This window comes from Triticum aestivum, chromosome 1B, assembly GCF_018294505.1.
Source record: "Triticum aestivum cultivar Chinese Spring chromosome 1B, IWGSC CS RefSeq v2.1, whole genome shotgun sequence".
NCBI lineage: Eukaryota > Viridiplantae > Streptophyta > Magnoliopsida > Poales > Poaceae > Triticum > Triticum aestivum.
In genome coordinates, this window is record NC_057795.1 from 338,992,981 (window position 1) to 339,018,145 (window position 25,165).

General features: G+C 48.6%; 1 protein-coding gene and 1 long non-coding RNA gene across 4 annotated transcripts in view; both read left to right on the forward strand.

Annotated features, from left to right (window-relative positions):
• LOC123122685 (uncharacterized) overlaps positions 1 to 2,145 on the forward strand; it is a gene marked incomplete in the record, with an annotated part of 15,443 nt that extends 13,298 nt beyond the window's left edge. For 2 of the 3 annotated variants that reach the window (XM_044543011.1, XM_044543004.1), the window contains 3 exon segments: positions 552 to 686; positions 1,081 to 1,215; positions 1,917 to 2,145. In XM_044543011.1, the coding sequence (XP_044398946.1) occupies positions 552 to 686; positions 1,081 to 1,215; positions 1,917 to 1,948 (302 nt within the window). 3 annotated transcript variants of the gene reach the window in all.
• Positions 2,146 to 5,557: 3,412 nt separating this feature from the next.
• LOC123091152 (uncharacterized) overlaps positions 5,558 to 25,165 on the forward strand; it is a 26,113-nt gene continuing 6,505 nt past the window's right edge. The window contains exon 1 of the long non-coding RNA XR_006442928.1: positions 5,558 to 5,588. This is a non-coding gene — a long non-coding RNA (uncharacterized lncRNA). The remainder of the gene's footprint in view (positions 5,589 to 25,165) is intronic.

Genomic DNA, 25,165 nt, shown 5'->3' on the forward strand with positions numbered 1-25,165 from the left:
CACCTGTGACCAAAACCCATGGTATAAATTGCCCCACCAACAAGATAAATATCCATCTGCACAGTTGATTTCTGAAAAAGTTTTTGAAGGACCTCTATTGTACTAGTGAATAGTTATGCACATTATTTACAGTAGTATTTTGTTCATTGATGACCATGTTTCAGATGCACTAATTTAGATAACTGGTCATGCTGCGTTCTGCTCCTTCTACTATTTGGTTCCCAAGGAAAGCTAATTCAGAAATAATGTGGAGTAAGCCCTGAATTGGCCTGGAGTTGCATTTGAACACATGCATTGCATTAAGATCATGTGCTGCAAATTGTGATGCAACTACTTGATCTCCTGTATGTTCTGCCCAATATTCTGATATCTCATCTGAGGCTAATGCAAGTAAACTAGCTGCGTACTATTGTTTTGACACACATGCCTCTTTGTTTCTTGAAATGCTCACCTATTAAAAATATCAGCAGGCATAAAAATGTAGCTTTAATTGTATTTGTCTAGTTGACACTTAATCGAGTGATATTAATTGTATTAAATCATTTGGCCAGGCACAGGTGGAGAAGTTTGTTTTATCAAGAGTGCTCGTCAGGGTTCCCGTCCAAGAAAGAGGCCAGCACCAGAACAGCCTGTGGACTATTTAGCTAGAAAAAGGCAACTGACTGCTGGGGCCCATTGTGAAGCAAGTATGCATATTGAGTTTTAGTTCTTATATGATTTTATTAGTATCTTACAACAGCTAGTAATACGATGATATTATCATTAGATGCATCAATCAATCTGTTAAGCATGAAACGCGCTGTTGCTTTTGTGTAAATCTGATGTGTTAATTAGGGTTATTCCTAGTTTACACCAATAAGACAGTTGCAGTTGTCCACTTTACGTTGTAAGATGTTTGAGATTTCTATTTTAACCAAATGATTTAGCAGTTGGTAATTGAAATGGTTGCTTTTTGGAGGTCGGAGGTCCTTTGAAATGCTTACCTGTTGAACTATATCAGGCATAACTTTTTGGTTTTAAGTGTATTTGTCTAGCTGATACTTACTCCGTGACCTTAACTATATTATTATTTTTGGCTAGACACAGCTCAAGAAGTTTGTTTTACTGAGAGTGCTCGTCAGGGTTCCCATCCAAGAAAGAGACCAATGACAGAACAGATGGAGGACTGTCTAGCTACAAAGAAGCAACTGACAGCTGGGGATAATGGTGAAGCAAGTACGCTAATATGCATGTTTTTGTTCTTTATATAATTTTATTAGCATCTTACAACAGCTAGTACTATGATATTATCTTTAGATGTGTCAATATGCTAATAACTGTAGCATGATCTTAGGATTGGGCCACCTCCAGTTTAGGCGTTATACAGAATTTTCCTTGCATATCGCCTTATTCTTTTATTTTGCCTTGTTGTGAGGACTTTGTTGGCTGTGTGCATCTTAGTTATGCAGAGGCCGGGTGTAATGCTTAAACCTTTTAAGTAATAAAGCTCCCCTTTTCGGAAAAAATATGCTAATAACTGTAGCATGAAATGCACTGTTGCTTTGTATAAATCTTGATGGGTTATGTAGGCTCATTCCTAATTTACATCAATAAGACAATTGCAGATTGTTGTGTGCGCTTTACTTGATAAGATGCTAGAGATTTCTAGTAGTTTAGTATGAACAAAATGTTGACTACCACTCTTTATTTTCTCTAATAGCAATTGTGGTTTCCAACATCGCCTAAAAATGCTATTAGTATGATGGATTATTTTCAAGCTTGGTTTGAAATATTTTGATGAAACACCGTAGGTTTTTTTGTCTTCATCCTTGCAGTTGTCAAGCCGTAGGCATGGAGTTGCCAAAGTAGCTTAATACTGTGCAAAATATTTCTGTAAGTCTGTTTGAATTAACGGGTGAATGTTTGGCTGATTGCAGGTGTCAAAGCTCAGTCGTCCTCGACAGTCTGATAGTGTGCTTTTGACCGGACAAAGCGATGCTGTTGGAACACGATGTTGTTTTGATGCATTTGCTGCTTTGGTTCTGTAGTTACCTGCTTCATCCAGGCTTGGAAGCCTCCTACAACATTTGAGTTCATGCAATTTATGCCACTCTGTTAGTATTACTGATTCGAGATACAGTACAAAGTAATCCCGGTGAAAACTTATGCAATCATGCCACAGATTAGCCTTGATCCATTCTCATTGCCCGTCAGATAATCGACATTGTGTACTTTTCCCCATCGAGGAATGAGTAGGCTATCTTTTTGATAAAAGGCGCAAGAGGTGCCTGGCTTTATAAATTAATAAAGCGACCAAGGCTAACATCGTCTTACAGCAAAGAAACAATAATAGTTCATACATCATCAACATGAAAGAGATGATCAGAAGACATCTATAATGCAAAATTAGCAAAATTAGGTTGCAAAAGAATAAACCATTTAAAGGCTCTTCTCACAGGTAATTTGTTACAGCAAGTCCATAGCGCCCAAGTCATGGCCACCAATGTCTACCAAGCTAAAAACTGTCCTTTCGTGTTAGCTAAGATACTGAGAAGGTCCTCAAACGAGTTTTTTCAGAAACACTAACGCCCACACATGTGGGCGTTTGCATCTCGCCCACACGCGTGGACCCGTGTCCGTTTGTGTGCGCACGAATCTTGGCATGTTTCTAGTGCCACGTAGGACTGGGCTGGTGTGTGGGCATTCACCCGGTCGCCCACACGACCGTTTCACCACACGGGAGGGGCCGGTGTATGGGCATTCAACAGTTCACCCACACGCCACTTTCCGCTAACGCACAAGGGCTGTTGTGTGGACATTTGCCACCTCGCCCACACGCCCGTCTCCTCTCTCACACCCAAGCTGCTAGTTGCCATGTGTTTTGCAGTGTACATGGCAACTGCCCTATTGTGCTTGTAAGCAGATGACAACTCTCCTTTTTTTTACCCGAAAATGTCAATTGCCATGTGTTTTGCAGGGTATACGGCAACTGCCTAGTGTGCACGTAAGCAGATGGCAACTCTCTTTTACCCGAGTTGCCATGTGTTTTTGCATTGTACATGGCAAATGCCCTAGTGTGCACGTAAGCAGATGGCAACTCTTCCTTTTACATGGCAACTGCCCTAGTGTGCTTGTGAGCACATGGCAACTCTCTCGACTGCCTAGTGTTAGTAGGTGGCAACTCCTAAAGTTTTGAAATCGTGGCAACTGCAGTAGACCAGACCATATATGGCAACTGCAGTTGAGCAACCATGACAACTGTAGTTGTCCGGCATGGCAACCGTAGTTCAGCGACATGGCAACTGCAGTTAAACGAACATGGACGAGTGTCTGGACCATGGCAACTGCGGGTGCGCGGTGACTGTCATGCACGGCGTGCGGGACCACTAGGTACGAGGCCTGACGCACGGGGCGTGTGGGCGTTATCTATTTCACCCACACACATATGTGTGAGAGGGATCGGGAGGGAAAAAAGGTGTGTGAACATTACTTGTTTTGCCCACACGTAAGTGTGTGGGCTGTTTCTCTTATACACCACACAAAATGTGTGGGCAGACTCCCTAACGCCCACATGTGTGGCACTTATCGGCGTCCGTTTTTTTTTGGGGGGGGGGGAGGGGGGGAGTCCAAACAGCAATTAAAGGATTGATACACACAACTCAAAAGAAAGACCACAATTAAAGGACAACTCCAAAGAAAGACCACCAAGGGGCACTTGAAGAGGATGTGATCGCTGTCTACCGGTGTGTCACAGAGAGCGTATGTACCATTCCTTGGGCCATGCCTCTTGAACATGTTCATCGCTGAAGAAGTCTGCCTCTATTGGCTTGCTAGAGAAAAATTCTAACTTTGAGAGGAGCCATTGTAGACCATAGAGGTTTATGGAAAGGAATTATACGCCCCCAAGTAAGTCTAGGTATGTTGATTTAACGGAGAAATGTCCCTTAGGTATTAGCCTAAAGCGACAAGGACACCTTGTCCACCTTCGGGTCTACTCAACGCGATCACCAGAGAGTCCATAGCGATCTGCTCCACACCGTTTAGGTTTCTGAGAAAGGTAATGTTGATCAGGTTGTCTCTAAGAGTAGGTGGCATATGACAAACAGGATAGGGTAGGTTGCATATAGATGGAATTCCAACAACCTCTTAGCTAGTCAGACAGGTTTTTGGGTTTCTGCCCAAGACCGCCCTGCCAAATCATGGGCATCATGGGCAAACCGAAAAATTGGCGACCGATTCGGGCGTTCTTGTTGCCAGCGCTTTGGCACAGAAGTAGAGAGGAAAGGTTGGGGCGAGATGGCATGCCAAAATTTTGGTCTCCATACAAATGGGATGCAAACTCTTTAGTCAACGCCAATATATTGGCAAGGCAGGAGATGGCTCCCATCCAAACAGCCTCTGAATTTTGTGTCTTTCCCATCGCCTACCTCGAAGCGATGGCCTTAGAGCTTGATTATCATGTTTAATTAGGGTCCATCTATGCATCAGGTATAGAGGTACCTAAAAAGAAGCTGCATCAATCACTTCTATTCTGGACCGCCTGATCTTTACCCAATGGCTGAAAACAGATATGTCATTGTTCATCTTCAACCTCTAGCTTCTTCTTCATCACATAGCTGTCGGCCAACCTTGGCCTGACCGCCTACCTTCACCCTTGCAGCCGGCGGCTTAGCCCCGCACCACTGAACAACTTGAGGGATCCCTTGGACCCCTCACCCCTAATAAGATAGATAGTGGGGCTACCACTCCCCCCTAAAATAGATAATGGGGCTGTCGTTTCCCCCTAAGATAGATTTCCCACAATCTTCGGCGAGGTTTCTTCTCCGTCGGCGTGACCAAAGTAAAATGACTAACGCATGAAAAAGTTTTCAGGCACTCGAGAAATAGCAAAAGCGTTTTTAATTTTTGAAGGGGTGTACTGGAGCAGACCCCGATCAAGAAATACTGACACTGTTATATTTCTTACTAGTGGCAGATCTAATAACTTTTTTGTAGTCCTAGCCACAAAACCACAAGCCAAAGTGCATAGATTGTCATTTTTTCATCGAGAACATCATTCACCGACGACGGAAGGAAGCTTCTCTCTTCATGAAGAGGTTGATGTGTAAGAAGTCGATGTGGAAGAAGTCGACTCAATCGTAGGTGTTTTTCTTATTTTGTTATGATTTGATCGTGATCATGTTTGTTTTGTAATCTGCTTAATGATTAACAAAAATGATTGTGTGCATAACAATGATGGAGAGGCCTATTTCTTTCAAAAAATAGCCATTACCTTGAGTGACTGGGGAGGGGGCATGAAATTGCTTGAAAACGCCAAATTACCGCACATATAGCAGAGTGAAATATACCGTCGCTGACTTCGCACGGTCCAAAGTCTTCGCATTTACTTCCTGCGTTCCAAAATAGATGACCCAACTTTATACTAATTTTAGTACAAAGTTGATGCAAAGTTGGGCAAAGTTGGGTCATCTATTTTGAAATGGAGGAAGTATTATACTACTGTACTATATTAAGAAGTACTACGAGAGGAATACTGACACTGTTATACAAACATATACTCCCACTTATATTACTTATACAACTGACTGCTGGGGCCCATTGTGAAGCAAGTATGGTAACATATTGAGTTTTAGTTCTTATATGATTTTATTAGTATCTTACAACAGCTAGTAATACGATTGTATTATCATTAGATGCATCAATCTGTTAAGCATGAAACGCGCTGTTGCTTTTGTGTAAGTCTGATGTGTTAATTAGGGTTATTCCTAGTTTACACCAATAAGACAGTTGCAGTTGTCCACTTTACGTTGTAAGATGTTTGAGATTTCTATTTTAACCAAATGATTTAGCAGTTGGTAATTGAAATGGTTGCTTTTTGGAGGTCGGAGGTGATGATGTTATGTACCTAGGGTAGGGTCATGGACCTATCTAGGATACCATACCCAAGGACATCCTTAGACGAAGCTACCTTCCAGTCGACCAAGAGGGACTCCACTCGACCGGCTAGAAGACACTCGACCATGAAGACTCACTCGACCACCAGGAGTTTAGAATCTACTCTGTATCCAAACGGTCTGTAATTAAGTAGTCTTAATGGTCATGATGACACTTTATGTAGGGCGTTACCAGTAACGCCCAGCCTTAATGTACTTTAACCCTCTGCTATGTGGGTTGGCTGGGGTCCTGGTGTCCTCTATATAAGCCACCCCCTCCACTGGTAGAAGGGTTCGCACCCCTATAACTCATATACACATAAACCAGTCGACCGCCTCCGGGCTCCGAGACGTAGGGCTATTACTTCCTCAGAGAAGGGCCTGAACTCGTTAAACACTCGTGTGTACAACTACTCCATAGTTAGGATCTTGCCTCTCCATACCTACCCCCCATTCTACTGTCAGACTTAGAACCACGACAGTTGGCGCCCACCGTGGGGCAGGTGTCTTAGCGACTTTTTGAAGAAGTTGCAATTTGTCCGATTGCCTTCATCATGGTTTCCGGCGGAGCTCTGGTCGAGGGCCGCGAGATCCGTCTTGGTGCGCTCGCTTTCATCGCCGACAACTCCGCTTGGCTCCAGGAGGCACCACTCGACATCGACGCGCTCCCCGTCCACGGGGCGACGCACTTTCGGGCGTGTGTCCGCGGCGTCCTGCTACGGCAGCCGTCGACCCCATACCGGTCGACTCCTGTGTCATCCTCCCTCCCTGTCTCCCGCCAGCGCAAGCGCTCCGGTCAGTCGAGGCTCCAGCGATGGGTGAGACACGCAGTGGCTCGCCAATCGGCCACCACCCAAGTCGCGACAATTGAGCCCAACGAATCTCTCTACGGCATGTTCGACCTGTCAACCAGCTCCGTAGAGACTGCATCCGAGTGCGATAGCAGTGATCCAGCGGCGGAAGTCCTGATGGTCAACGGGCCTCGTAGCCCTCCTGGTTTCCCGCGCAACGACGGGATGGACGATGGGGGCGACCCAGCTCAGGCCCACGAAAAGTATCAGCCCGAGCCGCTCACTTCTCAGCAGAGGGAAGAACTTCGCCGCCGGAACATGGATGCCCTGCATACTCCCATTGCAGGAGAAACCCCTGAGGCTCGTGCCCTGGAAGAGGCGCGTTTGGCCAACTTGGCTGAACGCACTCGACTGGAGAACCTCCAGCGAGCACTCGACGAGCGTGCGCGTCAATGAGTACCCGACTCCAGCCGACGTCAGCTCTTTCCGCAACCGACTCAGGTATATCGAACCCCGATTCAGAATTTGGCAGCTGCAGCCCGTATAGCGGAGTCAATTCAGCCCTCTCAGTCGGAGGCTGGAAGAGGCTTGATGCAGATCAGAGATTTGCTTCGGGCGGCAGGAGATCAAAATTCAGTTGTGTCACAGTCGCGCAACAGGATTTACAGTCGATCCGTCGCCGCAAATACTGTTCACTCGGCTCACAGTCCAAGATCGCCTCCGAGGCGCGTGGGACGTGAAGGCCGGCGGGACCACTATGATGGTCGATTTGATCGTGATGACAGGCGTTGAGTGCCCACTCCACCCCCGAGAAGTGGGTCTAACGCCCATCGGCAGCAAGATGACAGACGCCAGCTCAGTGTTGGGCGGAGAGCTCCAGTCGACCCCAGAGAGCCAGGATTTGACGCAAGATCCATCATTGTGCAAGGTTTGGTCGACCGGAACAGAGCTCGTAGATGTGGCCATGACAGAGATGTGCCCACAAGCAGCCGAGTCCATGTTTCAGGTCCAGAATGCTTTAGCAGAGCCATCAGAGCCGCAGTGATACCCCCCAACTTCAGGTTGGCGACTGGAGTGAGTAAGTTCACTGGAGAGTCTAAGCCTGAAACTTGGCTTGAAGACTACCGAGTGGCTGTTCAGATTGGTGGCGGTAATGATGAGGTGGCCATGAAGCATTTGCCACTTATGCTAGAGGGTTCGGCCAGGGCGTGGTTGAATCAGTTGGCTCCTAGCAGCATTTACACCTGGGAAGATCTTTCCCGAGTGTTCGTTAGGACGTTCGAGGGAACTTGCAAGCGACCGGCCGGACTGACAGAGCTGCAAGTTTGCGTACAAAAGTCGAGTGAAACTCTGAGAGATTACATCCAGAGATGGATCACTTTGCATCATACTGTAGAGAATGTGTCAGACCATCAAGCGGTCTGCGCCTTCAAGGATGGTGTCAAGAACAGAGAGTTGAGCCTGAAGTTTGGTCGAACTGGAGATATGACCCTGAGTCAGATGATGGAAATAGCCACCAAGTACGCCAATGGCGAAGAAGAGGACCGACTCCGGAGTGGCAAGTACAAGCCGAGTCAGTCGGAGAAAGGAAACTCCAGTCAGAAGCAGAAGCGGAAGGCCGAGCCAGCTGCTCCTGGAGAGGCTCTGGCCGTGACTCAGGGCAAATTCAAAGGGAAGCCCAAAGGATCTTGGAACCCCAAGAAGGTAAAAGATAAGGAAGGTAATGAAGTGATGGATCTACCGTGTCATATCCACACGAAGAAAGACGAAGAGGGTAACTTCATCTACCCAAAGCATACCACTCGCCAGTGTCGGCTCTTAATCCAGCAGTTTCAAGGGAAACAGCCAAAGGACAAAGAGAAGGAGTCGGACAAGGCTGAGGACAAGGAGGATAGTGATGGAGGGTACCCTCATGTCAACTCCACTCTGATGATTTTTGCTGATGTAGAGAGCAAAAGTCGACTGAAAGTGATCAATCGTGAGGTCAATATGGTCGCCCCGGCGACACCAAGCTATCTGAGATGGTCGCAAACTCCCATCACTTTCGACCAGTCTGATCACCCCACTCACATTGCCACCCCTGGGAGGCAAGCGCTGGTGGTCGACCCAGTCGTCGAAGGCACTCGACTGACGAAGGTACTGATGGATGGCGGCAGTGGATTGAATATACTGTATGCAGAGACGCTCAAGGGAATGGGCATTCCGATGTCCAGGCTCAGTTCCAGCAACATGAGTTTTCACGGAGTCATCCCTGGAAAGAAGGCTGAGTCACTCGGCCAAATAGCTCTGGATGTAGTGTTCGGCGATTCGAAGCATTTCCGCAAAGAGAAGCTGACATTTGAAGTCGTGGATTTCCGAAGCGCCTACCATGCTATTTTGGGAAGACCAGCCTATGCCCGCTTCATGGCTCGACCATGTTATGTGTACCTCAAATTAAAGATGCCTGGCCCCAAAGGCGTGATCACTATCACTAGCAGCCAGAAGAAGGCAGAAGAGTGTTTCCAGAAAGGCTCAAAGATTGCGGATGACCAGATAACAGTGGTAGAGCTGGAGGAATACAAGAAGAATGCAGATCCGAGTGATTTGCTGCGGGCCAAGAAGCCCGCCACAGAGTCAGCATTTCAGTCGTCTGGGGAGACGAAGCCAGTTCATATCCGCCCGACTGACCCCAATGCAGCACCGACCCATATTTCCACAACACTCGACTCTAAATAGGAAGAAGCGCTCATCCAGTTCCTCCGTGAGAACTGGGATATCTTTGCATGGAAGCCAGCTGACATGCCGGGTGTTCCCAGGGGGCTGGCTGAGCATCGCCTTAGAGTCGACTCAAAAGCGAAACCTGTTAAAGAACATCTTCGACGGTCCGCCGTTCAGAAGAAAAAAACCATTGGCGAGGAGGTGGCTTGACTCCTTGCAGCAGAGTTTATCCGAGAGATATACCACTCCGAGTGGCTCGCCAATGTCGTCATGGTTCCCAAGAAGGACAACTCACTTCGCATGTGCATTGATTTCAAACATATCAATCGGGCCTGCCCGAAAGATCATTTTCCTCTCCCTCGCATCGACCAAATTGTTGACTCGACCGCAGGGTGCGAGAGATTGTCTTTTTTAGATGCTTATCCGGGTATCATCAGATCCGTCTGTATGGACCTGACGAAATCAAAACAGCTTTCATCACTCCATTCGGGTGCTTCTGCTATATCACCATGCCATTCGGCCTCAAGAATGCTGGAGCCACGTTCATGAGAATGATTCAAAAGTGTTTACTCACTCAAATCAGTCGGAATGTGGAAGCGTACATGGATGATATCGTGGTCAAGTCGCGAAAGGGTTCCAACCTATTGACTGACCTAGCTGAAACATTTGCCAATCTCAGAAGGTATGATATCAAGCTCAATCCATCGAAGTGCACATTCGGAGTACCTGGCGGAAAGTTACTCGGTTTTCTCGTTTCAGAACGAGGAATCGATGCTAACCCAGAAAAAGTTGGCACCATACTCCGAATGAAACGCCCTGTGCGTGTGCACGACGTCCAGAAGCTTACTGGATGCTTGGCTGCTTTAAGTCGATTCATCTCTCGCCTCGGTGAAAAGGCATTGCCCCTTTACCGACTGATGAAGAAGGCAAACAAGTTCGAGTGGACTCCATAAGCTGATGCAGCGTTTGCCGAGTTAAAAACTCTGCTCTCCACCCAGCCGGTGCTTGCTGCTCCAATCAGCAAAGAGCCTCTGTTGCTTTATATTGCAGCCACAGGACAAGTCGTCAGTACAGTACTTACGGTCGAGCGGGAAGAAGAAGGGAAAGCCTTCAAAGTTCAGCGCCCAGTGTATTATCTCTCTGAAGTTTTGACCCCATCGAAGCAAAGATATCCTCATTATCAGAAGCTCGTATATGGGATCTACATGACCATGAAGAAGGTTGCTCATTATTTCTCTGGTCATGACATTACAGTCGTCAGCGACGCACCATTGTCAGAGATTCTGCACAACAAAGATGCAACTGGTCGAGTGGCTAAGTGGGCGATTGAACTCCTTCCCCTTGATGTCAAATTCGAGGCAAAGAAAGCCATTAAGTCCCAGGCTATAGCAGATTTCCTTGTCGAGTGGATTGAGCAACAGCAGCCGACTCAAGTTCACTCGGAGCATTGGACCATGTTCTTTGATGGCTCTAAGATGTTAAATGGTTCTGGTGCTGGGGTTGTTTTGGTTTCCCCCCGAGGAGACAAGCTCTGATATGTGCTCCAGATCCACTTTGATTCCTCCAACAATGAAGCAGAATATGAAGCACTCTTGTATGGGTTGCGCATGGCCATTTCACTCGGCGTCCGTCGCCTTATGGTCTATGGCAACTCAGATTTGGTGGTCAATCAGGTGATGAAGGAGTGGGACGTTAGAAGCCCAGCCATGACTGGATACTGCAATGCAGTGAGGAAGCTCGAAAAGAAGTTCGAAGGGTTAGAGCTCCACCACATACCCCGACTGAAAAATCAAGCAACTGATGATTTGGCGAAGATAGGATCCAAGAGAGAAGCCATCCCCAGTGATGTGTTCTTGGAACATATCCACACTCCGTTAGTCGTACAAGATCCTTTCACCGACGAAGCTCCGCAACCTAAGAGTGTTACGGATCCGACTGAGGTTGAAGTCCCAGCAGTGGTCGACCTGATCATGGAAGTTTTAGTGATCACTCCCGATTGGACAATACCGTATATTGCGTATATCTTGAGGAAAGAACTCCCGGAGGACAAAGAAGAGGCTCGACAGATCGTCCGTCGATCTAAGGCCTTTACCGTGATAAAGGGACAGTTGTATAGAGAAAGCGCGACTGGAGTTGGTCATAAATGCATAACACCGGAGGAAGGTCGAATAATCCTTGATGACATCCACTCGGGGACCTGTGGCCATCACGCGTCCTCTCGGACCATCGTGGCCAAAGCATACCGAGCCGGATTTTATTGGCCAAGAGCGAATGAAATGGCGAAGGAGATAGTCGACAAGTGCGAGGGATGTCAATTTTACTCCAATATGTCACACAAGCCCGCGTCAGCTTTGAAGACTATACCACTCGTCTGGCCCTTTGCAGTATGGGGTTTGGATATGGTCGGTCCTTTGAGAACAGGCAGAAGCGGTTTTACCCATGTGCTGGTAGCAGTCAACAAGTTCACTAAGTGGATCGAAGCTAAACCCATCAAGAACCTCGATGCCGGTACTGCTGTCAGCTTCATCAGAGAATTGATATTCAGATATGGAGTCCCGCACAGCATCATCACTGACAATGGATCAAACTTCGACTCCGAAGAGTTCAGAGCCTTCTGCGCGTCTCAAGGCACACGAGTCGACTATGCTTCAGTCGCTCATCCTCAGTCGAATGGACAGGCAGAACGAGCCAACGGTTTGATTCTCAAAGGATTGAAACCCCGTTTGATGCGTGATCTTAAGCATGCGGCTGGTGCATGGGTCGACGAACTTCCCTTGGTGCTTTGGGGGTTAAGGACCACGCCCAACCGGTCGACTGGAAGAACTCCATTCTTCTTGGTCTATGGAGCTGAAGCAGTCTTGCCGAGTGACCTTCTCCATAATGCTCCCCGGGTCGAGCTCTACACCGAAGCTGAAGCAGAACAAGCGCGGCAAGATGCAGTCGACCTTTTAGAGGAATAAAGGGAGATGGCTTTGATCAGATCGACCATTTACCAACAAGACTTGCGTTGCTTCCACGCCAAAAACGTGAAGAGTCAAGCCTTCCAGGAAGGAGATTTGGTTCTCCGAGTGGATCAGCAGAAACCACACAAGCTTGCTCCTTCTTGGGAAGGTCCCTTCATCATCACCAAGGTTCTCCACAATAGAGCATACCGTCTTTACAATGTCGAGCATCAGATCGACGAGCCCTGAGCTTGGAACGCGGAGCTTCTCCGCCCCTTTTACACTTAACTATTCACTCGGATGAGTTGTAATAAAAGTACTTCTGTAGTTTATTTATCAAAGACAAGAGCTTTATAATTTTCCCAGTAATCGTTATTTCTTTTGTCCACTCAAAACAATCCCCCAGTGGGTGGCTGTGACGCCCTCGATTCAATCGTACACTAATCATACACGCAAATGTGTACGATCAAGATCAAGGACTCACGTGAAGATATCACAACACAACTCTAGACACAAATTAAAATAATACAAGCTTTATATTACAAGCCAGGGGCCTCGAGGGCTCGAATACATAAGCTCGAAAACACAAAAGTCAGCAGAAGCAACAATATCTGAGTACAGACATGAGTTAAACAAGTTTGCCTTAAAAAGGCTAGCCCAAAAGCAACATTGATCGAAAAGGCAAGGCCTCCTGCCTAGGAGCCTCCTAACTACTCCTGGTCGTCAGCGGTCTCCACCACGTGGTAGTAGGCGCCCTCGGGGTAGTAGCAGTCGTCAAAGGTCGCATCTGGCTCCTGGACTCCGTCATCTGGTTGCGTCATCCGAGAAGAATCGAAAAGGGGAAAAATAGGGAGCAAAGCAACCGTGAGTACTCATCCAAAGTACTCGCAAGCAAGGATCTACACTACAGATGCAACATTATCAAAGGAAGGCTGTCTATGTGGACTGGGCTGCAGAAATGCCAGAATAGAGAGAAGGCCTAGTCCTATCGAAGACTAACATCTTCTGGAAACCACCATCTTGCAGCAACAGGAGGGAGTAGAGTAGCATAAAGTAAGGTAGTAGTAGTGTTATCAACCTCGGCCAGAGATCCTTTCTCGACTCCCTGCGAGAAAGCAATCCCAGAGCCATACTATCCAATTGTCATCACAATCCAATTCTCATCAACATCCAATTCTCATCACAAGTATCCAGTTCTAGTTGTATCGATCGGGATACAACTCCAAGTGTCCGTTACCGTAGGACAGGCTATCGATAGATGTCTTCTTCCCTGCAGGGGTGCACCAACTTACCCACCACGCTCGCTTAACTCCGGCCGGACACACTTTCCAGGGTCATGCCCGGCCTCGGCCAAACAATACGCCGCAACCCGACCTAGACTTAACAGAGAGGTCAGCACGCCGGACTAAACCTATGCCCCCAGGGGTCATGGGCCATCTCCCCGGAAACTCCTGCACGTTGCGTACGCGGCCGGTGAGCAGACCTAGCTACCTCCTTCAACAAGGCAGGCGCTTACGTAGTCCAACCTGGCGCGCGCCACTCAGTCGCTGACGTCTATTAAGCTTCGGCTGATGTATACGACGCAGAACGCCCATACTATGCCCACGTGATGGTTAGTGCTATCAGGCCAGAGGCCCCTCGGATCAAATATCCAAATCGTAGTGGATTAGGAACTCGCGGTAACAAGCAGAGACTCACGAAAGATGTGACCTCGTTGCCCCGTCTCGTGGACTTGCGGCAAGGGCTAGGAATGCCCGGCCACGCCTCGTAATTATCTCGCGGGCACCCTCCAGGTCAACCCGACTCCACATCACTCGCAATTAAGCTCGCGCGGGTACCCCTCAGGGTCGACCCGTCTTTCCAAGTAACAGTGGTAAAGTCCAAGTATCCATGTGTCCAAACATTAAGGGGAAAAACCCAAGGAATCACCCCCGGTGAATTTCACTCAATGTAATCATCAAGGTGAATGTAAGAGGAATCACCCCCGAGGTTCACACTTGAGGGGTTGCACGACAGAGTCATATCGGAAGTGGTTAAGGCGGAATCACCCTCGATGACCACGACCGAATAGCTACACTACAGGGTTAACATCAGAAGTGCTGTAGAGGTCTCACCCTCGGCACTCGATAGTAACCCAGCAGTGTCGAGCAACTAAGGGGAAAGTGATGTGCGGTGCCGGGGCCTGGTCTTCAATCCCGTTGATCGGGTCTTCAATGATGAAGCAGGGGCAACAAGGACAAGGTGGGGGTCACTGATGGATCACTAATTAACCTATACTAAGCAGTTTAGGATAAGCAGGTAAGGTACAACAGCAGATACAAAAGCAGGCTATGCATCAGAATAGGTGCAAACAATAGCAGTAGCAAAATCTAATGCAAGCATGAGAGAATGGAATGGGCGATATCGGGATGATCAAAGGGGGGGCTTGCCTGGTTGCTCTGGCAAGGAGGGGTCGTCGTCGACGTAGTCGATCACAGGGGCGGCATCGGTCTCGGGGTCTACCGGAGAGAAGAGGGGGAAGAAACAGTAAATATAAAGCAAACATAGCATCACAAAGCATAACGTGGCAATATGTTGTGCCGGGAGTGACCTAACGTTTGGCTACACGATATAGGTGAAGGGGGAATTCAACCGGGAATGTTTTCCCGGTTCCGGACCTGTGTCAGACAGATGACCGGAGGGGAAAAGTTCCATGTTCAGATAGTTAGAGGCATGTGACAGATGAACGGACCGCGTATTCGGATTCGTTGAATTTTTCTGAGCAACTTTCATATAGAAAACATTTTCATCCGAGTTACGGTTTATTTTCTATTAAATTACAAAGATTAAACCATTTCTGGATTTGTTTATATTAACAGAAAAAAGAATTATGACGTCAGCAGAGTGTCAGCATGACATCAGCAGGTCAACAGACTGGCTGACTGGTCAAACTGACCAGTGGGTCCCACCTGTCATAGACAATGGACTAACAGAACTTTAAACTAGCTAAAAAGAGGTTAAATTAACAGCTGGGCCCCTTATGGCAGTGGCAGATTAGATTACTAATTACTTTTAACTATAAAAACATTTTAATTAGCTTAATTAAGCGGTGGGGCCCGCACGTTAGTGGCTGGGGCTGCCCAGTCAGCAGTTGATTGGGTCAACCCGGTCAACTGGGGCCCGTGGGGCCCGCTGGCAGCCACCCTGGGGGTGGCCCCAGGTTGGCCACGTCGGCGGCCGGCGCCGGAGTTGCGCCGGCGAGCTCTCCGCGGCGGCGAGTCCACCGGAGAGGCTCGGATCTTCCCTACAGAACACCAAATCACGCGTTTTCACTTGCGTTCGAACGCCGACGCTGTCGCGCGTCGAGTGGTGCCACTGGACCGATCGGAGATGGCCGGAACAGGGAGCTGCAAGGTCGCCGGCGGCGGTGGTCTACGGTAGCTCGGCGAAAACGAAGAACTAGCGCGCTCACAAGCGATCTAAAGCATTAGGCCGCACCGCTGGAGTGCCCCGAGCACGATGGTGTGCTCGGACGGCCTTGGCATCGATGGAAACGACGACGGCGTCGAGCGGGGCGGATGCCGGACTTCGGTCATCGTTGGGATCGGGGCTGGGGTGCGTTTGCGGGCAAACCAAGCGGCTAGACGAGGCCTACGCGGTGCGGTGAGCGCGCTGGGCACTGGCCCGTGACCATTTGGTCACCGGAGTCTTGCCGGCAACGAGATCCGCGACGGAGAGTTCGGGCATCTCCAATGCGACCACTACGGTGACGGAAACGCGCGGGGAGAGAGGGAGAAGGACGACGACTGCTCACCGGGCCCTGTAGTTGTGCTCAAATGGGCTCGGGGAGGCATGTCGTCACCGGAATCATCGCCGGAGTTGAAGATGGCCGTAGGGGAAGAAGAGGTCGTCGGGCTCGTCTCGGTGGCTTCCGGCTCCAATGGCTTGGATAGGACGACGCGGAGGACGACGGCGGAGCGCTACGTCATCGGGGCGAGGCGAGAGGTTGACAGGGAGCGTGGGATCGACGGCGCGCAGCAGCGGCTCCCTCGGTGAGGGAGGAGAAGGGTGAGGGGGAGCGAGGAGGAATCTGGTGGGAGAGTGGCAAGTGGGCGAGTGGGAGGCGAGGAGGCCGAGGCGTCGGGGAGGCGCAAGCCTTATCCCCTCGCCCGGGCGTCGCCGGCGAGGCGGGTCCGGCGGGGACGGCGCCCCTGTAGCGGCGCGCACCGGGGGAACAGGAAGGGGGCGCGGTGCGGGGAGCTGGGCCGGCTAGTTGAGGTGGGCCGAGGCCCATGGGGGGGGCACGGTGGCCAGCTGGGCCAGTCGGCCCAGTTGAGGGGGGGGGGGGCTTTTCCTTTTTCTTTGTTTTTTTAATTCCCAGCAGCAATTTGCCTTTTCCTTTTAGCCATTAGGACTTTGCAAAATTATGTCATTGGGCAAGATAATTTCAAGGAATTATTGTGCACTGCCACAAAAAGGTTGGGAGGCTTTTGGAATAGTTGCCAATTTTATAAATTAAAAAGGCATTTAATTTATTGCTTAGGCCACTGTTTTAAGTAGTTTAGGCCACTCAAACCTTTTACAAAAATGTTGGTTCACCACCAATATTAACAAATGACTATTTGCCACCTGATGAACATTTAGTTTTCATGAAAGAAGAAGCAAATATTTGACATGCAATTTGAATTTGGCTTTGAAGCAGATTTTGGACAAGTGGCCTTTTGGCATGATGATCATGATGACATGACCTTCATTAGGGGGAGATTACTGTAGTGTGATGCTGGGGATGTTACAAATCTCCTCCACTACAAGAAATCTCGTCCCGAGATTTACGTGGGGAAGTAAAGAGCAACTTCGGGAGAACTGACCCTTATAGGGTTAATTATCAAATGAACAATTCAGGGAATGAGGTAGAAAAATCTCTCGAGTTGAAACTTATTAAAACATCGAGAGCAAAGTATGAAGGTACAATAGGAAGTTTCAAACGAATGGAAAAACGATTGATACCTGAACAGAGTGTGAGAAAGGGGTTCAGAGCATCGGGAATAGATCATCTCTCGAAAGGTGGCTCATGACATGATACGAAGCCAAATGCAAGAATATTTCAGAATCAGAGATATACAGGAGAGTCAGGTTCCGAAGCTATGGAACTGTGGGTTATGGGCCCACCATGTGGGTTAATAGAAGAAAGGGGGCCGATAGCAAGGCATGTCAGATGATAGACTGTCAGTTATGTTGGCAACAACGTTGGTACCAAGGGCGAGGGACGAAGAGAACCATTTTCCTGCTCGTTGAACGAGGCGGACCAATAGGCAAAGTTCTCGTCCATCGGGGGTTACCAGGATGTCGTTAGCAATAGTAACAGGGTCACACTGACAGAGTTGTAAACCAAGGTGTTTCCATAAGCAGGGAATTATTTCTGCTTATAACATATATAGATCACAAGAAAGGTTGAGCAAACCAATGGAAAGGAAAATGTGTTTATCGAATCAAACAACCCAAAGGAAAGGAAGATGTGTTTACTCATAAGAGTGGGGATTATATCCCTCCCAAGGGGAAGCGGAGCAGGATATACATGATATGACAACAAGTTTAAATATCATTTAGATAAAGGGGGCGAGGGGATAATCATGATATTACCCATACAATGGTGTTTGGATAATAGATCAAGAAACATTCGACAGTGTGCTTCCAATGTTCATGGTTGATATTCGGAATACCTCAGTCATGCTTCGAGGTAGCATTAACCTTGTGTTACAAGTAGGGGCTGGAGTTGAAGATCACAAGAAATACTCCAAGAACGATTGCAGGAATAGCAAGGAGTCCAAGGTATAACCAAGACATGATCAACATGTGTTGGAAAGAAGATAAGGGGGTTGTCAATGATAATTCAAATCATTGAAGGTCAAGGATGGTATTTCTCACCATGAATTCAATTGTCATCTCAACAGAAGTCAAAATGTTGATGCTGATCATGACGCCTTTGTCGAGAGGCTCTATGAAGATGCCATCGAACAGCAACGACATCAAGCAAAAGGAATGTTGAAGCAAAGGCTATTGGAACCACGTATACGACACAAGCTCGGATTCAAGCTTGTTGTTCAAGGAGGAATGATAAGATGAGGAAGATTGACGTAAGCATAGCTCGTCGTCGGAAGTTGTGCTCCAGAAGAAGGACCGGATAGCACAGTTAAAATTAGCTCGATAATGATATAGCCGATCAGGCTAGGAATGATGTGATGGAGTATCATTCCAATGAGAATTCACAAGAGGTAGTGCAATGACACAATATCCTCGAGATAACAGGGGGCAACACTCGAGGTAGATCGAAATAGAGGTTGGACAGATGAAAAGATCTATAGAAGACAAGTATTTTAACTTGTTCGAGAAATTGAATCAAAGGGGAACAATCATGGTCAGAACCACAGTTGCAAAGGACCAAACATAGTTACCAGATGAACTTATAATAGGGGATTATTATTATCACAAGAAGCTTCCATGATAAGTTCCACATCGGGTCCATGGGCATGAACACAAAGTTCAAGGTCAACTCCCACTTCTTCAATGCATAACCTTTCATTTACTTCTCGCGTTCAATGAAGTTGTAGTGTTGAAATGTTATCTGGCAAAACACCAGAAGAGTAAGACTCATTAAAAACTCTCGGGTTCAAACGGATTAGGGGAGGCATAGGTTCAACCCATAGGGGCATCTTAGGAACCTATTCCACAAACTTCAAAAGTAAACAACACAAGCTCGAAGCAGAGCATGGTTGACAAAAGGAGAGGATACAATTTACCAAAGGCTTTATGTATCCGAGAAAAGGCTCACAAGGTTATTGCATATGAAGGATGTTATCGGATAACAACCCGGCAATGGGCCTGCCGGTCCACAATGGAGCTAATGTGAGTATCGGTACTCAATCAGAGGAAGAAAGAATGCAAAGGCATCGGATTATAGAACATCTGAATAATTCGATGCTTAGATAACAAAGGAATTATGATTTCCTAAACGAAGGATCAGAAGCAGACGCTCTGATCAAGGATGGATATGTAGAATAGACCTAGGGGCACAATTGATGACAAATAGATTGGTCGAGAACCAGCTCATGTTCAAAATGACGTCTAAGCCAAAAAGATATAGAAGGATCACTGATGATTGTGTGCCTTCACACACATGTTGAATCAATAGGATCAAAATGAAGGTGTCGAAGGATACTAATGAATATTGCTACACATATGGAAAGCATCTATAATGCAAGCAGACAAGTAATTGCAGAGCAATAGTTTGAAGAGGATACTCGAAAGATCGGGTAGTGTTTCCAAGTATTTTGAAAAGCATATGAACAACTCGGGATGAGCGGACCCCGGTTAAGTGAATTATCCTTAGTGCAAAAGAAGCTGCAAAGCAGAAGGCACAAGGATTCTCGGAACAACGGAGAGTGCTAGGGGTATCTTGTAACAACATGAGCAATTGGGGATGAAGGTACAAATGGCAAGGAGGTTATTCACGAGGATTACCGGTGGTCAGGAACTGTACGGCAATGTGCACAGAGTCTCGAGAAACATCGAGGAGTAACCGCAGAATCTTCTGGCGAAGCAAGTGATCATCGGTAAGGTCGGGGCTCTCCGGGAGGAAGTGGGTACGAGAAACTAATGTCAGAGTTAGTAAATTCGTTTAACCCGAGTAGAAGAGAGTTCAGGAGTCCCAGAGTATAGACAAGGAGTAAAAGATCCTAACACCACCCAATGGCGACGTGGGCCCGTAAGACCCACAGCCATGTTAGTAAAAGTTTTTCAGTGACTAGACTCAACTTCGGCCAAGGAGTTGGAAAGGGGGCTACCTACAGGCAGTCGGCTCTGATACCAACTTGTGACGCCCTTGATTCAATCGTACACTAATCATACACGCAAATGTGTACGATCAAGATCAAGGACTCACGGGAAGATATCACAACACAACTCTAGACACAAATTAAAATAATACAAGCTTTATATTACAAGCTAGGGGCCTCGAGGGCTCGAATACATAAGCTCGAAAACACAAAAGTCAGCGGAAGCAACAATATCTGAGTACAGACATGAGTTAAACAAGTTTGCCTTAAAAAGGCTAGCCCAAAAGCAACATTGATCGAAAAGGCAAGGCCTCCTGCCTAGGAGCCTCCTAACTACTCCTGGTCGTCAGCGGTCTCCGCCACGTGGTAGTAGGCGCCCTCGGGGTAGTAGCAGTCGTCAAAGGTGGCATCTGGCTCCTGGACTCCGTCATCTGGTTGCGTCATCCGAGAAGAATCGAAAAGGGGAAAAATAGGGAGCAAAGCAACCGTGAGTACTCATCCAAAGTACTCGCAAGCAAGGATCTACACTACAGATGCAACATTATCAAAGGAAGGCTGTCTATGTGGACTGGGCTGCAGAAATGCCAGAATAGAGAGAAGGCCTAGTCCTATCGAAGACTAACATCTTCTGGAAACCACCATCTTGCAGCAACAGGAGGGAGTAGAGTAGCATAAAGTAAGGTAGTAGTAGTGTTATCAACCTCGGCCAGAGATCCTTTCTCGACTCCCTGCGAGAAAGCAATCCCAGAGCCATACTATCCAATTGTCATCACAATCCAATTCTCATCAACATCCAATTCTCATCACAAGTATCCAGTTCTAGTTGTATCGATCGGGATACAACTCCAAGTGTCCGTTACCGTAGGACAGGCTATCGATAGATGTTTTCTTCCCTGCAGGGGTGCACCAACTTACCCACCACGCTCGCTTAACTCCGGCCGGACACACTTTCCAGGGTCATGCCCGGCCTCGGCCAAACAATACGCCGCAACCCGACCTAGACTTAACAGAGAGGTCAGCACGCCGGACTAAACCTATGCCCCCAGGGGTCATGGGCCATCTCCCCGGAAACTCCTGCACGTTGCGTACGCGGCCGGTGAGCAAACCTAGCTACCTCCTTCAACAAGGCAGGCGCTTACGTAGTCCAACCTGGCGCGCGCCACTCAGTCGCTAACGTCTATTAAGCTTCGGCTGATGTATACGACGCAGAACGCCCATACTATGCCCACGTGATGGTTAGTGCTATCAGGCCAGAGGCCCCTCGGATCAAATATCCAAATCGTAGTGGATTAGGAACTCGCGGTAACAAGCAGAGACTCACGAAAGATGTGACCTCGTTGCCCCGTCTCGAGGACTTGCGGCAAGGGCTAGGAATGCCCGGCCACGCCTCGTAATTATCTCGCGGGCACCCTCCAGGTCAACCCGACTCCACATCACTCTCAATTAAGCTCGCGCGGGTACCCCTCAGGGTCGACCCGTCTTTCCAAGTAACAGTGGTAAAGTCCAAGTATCCGTGTGTCCAAACATTAAGGGGAAAAACCCAAGGAATCACCCCCGGTGAATTTCACTCAATGTAATCATCAAGGTGAATGTAAGAGGAATCACCCCCGAGGTTCACACTTGAGGGGTTGCACGACAGAGTCATATCGGAAGTGGTTAAGGCAGAATCACCCTCGATGACCACGACCGAATAGCTACACTACAGGGTTAACATCAGAAGTGCTGTAGAGGTCTCACCCTCGGCACTCGATAGTAACCCAGCAGTGTCGAGCAACTAAGGGGAAAGTGATGTGCGGTGCCGGGGCCTGGTCTTCAATCCCGTTGATCGGGTCTTCAATGATGAAGCAGGGGCAACAAGGACAAGGTGGGGGGTCACTGATGGATCACTAATCAACCTATACTAAGCAGTTTAGGATAAGCAGGTAAGGTACAACAGCAGATACAAAAGCAGGCTATGCATCAGAATAGGTGCAAACAATAGCAGTAGCAAAATCTAATGCAAGCATGAGAGAATGGAATGGGCGATATCGGGATGATCAAAGGGGGGGCTTGCCTGGTTGCTCTGGCAAGGAGGGGTCGTCGTCGACGTAGTCGATCACAGGGGCGGCATCGGTCTCGGGGTCTACCGGAGAGAAGAGGGGGAAGAAACAGTAAATATAAAGCAAACATAGCATCACAAAGCATAACGTGGCAATATGTTGTGCCGGGAGTGACCTAACGTATGGCTACACGATATAGGTGAAGGGGGAATTCAACCGGGAATGTTTTCCCGGTTCCGGACCTGTGTCAGACAGATGACCGGAGGGGAAAAGTTCCATGTTCAGATAGTTAGAGGCATGTGACAGATGAACGGACCGCGTATTCGGATTCGTTGAATTTTTCTGAGCAACTTTCATATAGAAAACATTTTCATCCGAGTTACGGTTTATTTTCTATTAAATTACAAAGATTAAACCATTTCTGGATTTATTTATATTAACAGAAAAAAGAATTATGACGTCAGCAGAGTGTCAGCATGACATCAGCAGGTCAACAGACTGGCTGACTGGTCAAACTGACCAGTGGGTCCCACCTGTCATAGACAATGGGCTAACAGAACTTTAAACTAGCTAAAAAGAGGTTAAATTAACAGCTGGGCCCCTTATGGCAGTGGCAGATTAGATTACTAATTACTTTTAACTATAAAAACATTTTAATTAGCTTAATTAAGCGGTGGGGCCCGCACGTTAGTGGCTGGGGCTGCCCAGTCAGCAGTTGATTGGGTCAACCCGGTCAACTGGGGCCCGTGGGGCCCGCTGGCAGCCACCCTGGGGGTGGCCCCAGGTCGGCCATGTCGGCGGCCGGTGCCGGAGTTGCACCGGCGAGCTCTCCGCGGCGGCGAGTCCGCCGGAGAGGCTCGGATCATCGCTACAGAACACCAAATCACGCGTTTTCACTTGCGTTCGAACGCTGACGCTGTCGCGCGTCGAGTGGTGCCACTGGACCGACCGGAGATGGCCGGAACAGGGAGCTGCAAGGTCGCCGGCGGCGGTGGTCTACGGTAGCTCGGCGAAAACGAAGAACTAGCGCGCTCACAAGCGATCTAAAGCGTTAGGCCGCACCGCTGGAGTGCCCCGAGCACGATGGTGTGCTCGGACGGCCTTGGCATCGATGGAAACGACGACGGCGTCGAGCGGGGCGGATGTCGGACTTCGGTCATCGTTGGGATCGGGGCTGGGGTGCGTTTGCGGGCAAACCAAGCGGCTAGACGAGGCCTACGCGGTGCGGTGAGCGCGCTGGGCACTGGCCCGTGACCATTTGGTCACCGGAGTCTTGCCGGCGTCGAGATCCGCGACGGAGAGTTCGGGCATCTCCAATGCGACCACTACGGTGACGGAAACACGCGGGGAGAGAGGGAGAAGGACGACGACTGCTCACCGGGCCCTGTAGTTGTGCTCAAATGGGCTCGGGGAGGCATGTCGTCACCGGAATCATCGCCGGAGTTGAAGATGGCCGTAGGGGAAGAAGAGGTCGTCGGGCTCGTCTCGGTGGCTTCCGGCTCCAATGGCTTGGATAGGACGACGCAGAGGACGACGGCGGAGCGCTACGTCATCGGGGCGAGGCGAGAGGTTGACAGGGAGCGTGGGATCGACGGCGCGCGGCAGCGGCTCCCTCGGTGAGGGAGGAGAAGGGTGAGGGGGAGCGAGGAGGAATCTGGTGGGAGAGTGGCAAGTGGGCGAGTGGGAGGCGAGGAGGCCGAGGCGTCGGGGAGGCGCAAGCCTTATCCCCTCGCCCGGGCGTCGCCGGTGAGGCGGGTCCGGCGGGGACGGCGCCCCTGTAGCGGCGCGCACCAGTCGGCCCAGTTGAGGGGGGGGGCTTTTCCTTTTTCTTTGTTTTTTTTAATTCCCAGCAGCAATTTGCCTTTTCCTTTTAGCCATTAGGACTTTGCAAAATTATGTCATTGGGCAAGATAATTTCAAGGAATTATTGTGCACTGCCACAAAAAGGTTGGGAGGCTTTTGGAATAGTTGCCAATTTTATAAATTAAAAAGGCATTTAATTTATTGCTTAGGTCACTGTTTTAAGTAGTTTAGGCCACTCAAACCTTTTACAAAAATGTTGGTTCACCACCAATATTAACAAATGATTATTTGCCACCTGATGAACATTTAGTTTTCATGAAAGAAGAAGCAAATATTTGACATGCAATTTGAATTTGACTTTGAAGCAGATTTTGGACAAGTGGCCTTTTGGCATGATGATCATGATGACATGACCTTCATTAGGGGGAGATTACTGTAGTGTGATGCTGGGGATGTTACAGTGGCTTGGCTGCAAATCCGATTCGCCCAAGTCTGTAAACAAATCCTAACCGAGTGGTGAGCCAGTCTCCCACACGAAGGCTTAGCTGCGAAATCCGTTTCGCCTAAGATAAACAAAATCCTACCGAGTGATAAGCCAGTCTTCCACTCGGAGGCTTAGCCGCAGTCCAAGTACTCGCCTAAGATAAACAAAATCCTGTCGAGTGGTAAGTCAGCCTTCCACTCGGAGGCTTAGCTGCAGTCCAAGTACTCGCCTAAGATAAACAAAATCCTGTCGAGTGGTAAGTCAGCCTTCCACTCGGAGGCTTAGCTGCAGTCCAAGTACTCGCCTAAGATAAACAAAATCCTGTCGAGTGGTAAGCCAGCCTTCCACTCGAAGGCTTAGCTGCAGTCCAAGTACTCGCCTAAGATAAACAAAATCCTACCGAGTGGTAAGCCAGCCTTCCACTCGGAGGCTTAGCTGCAGCATTGCGCTCGCCTAAGTACAAATACAACATGCGCTCTGCAAGGAGGACGAGGTGCAGGTCGACTGCTACCCTCTCCTTTCGAGCTACGCCACAAGTACAACGTGCGCTCTGCAAGGAGTACGAGGTGCAGATCGACTGCTACCCTCTCCTTCCGAGCTACACCACAAGTACAACGTGCGCTCTGTAAGGAGGACGAGGTGCAGGTCGACTGCTACCCTCTCCTTCCGAGCTACGCCACAAATAC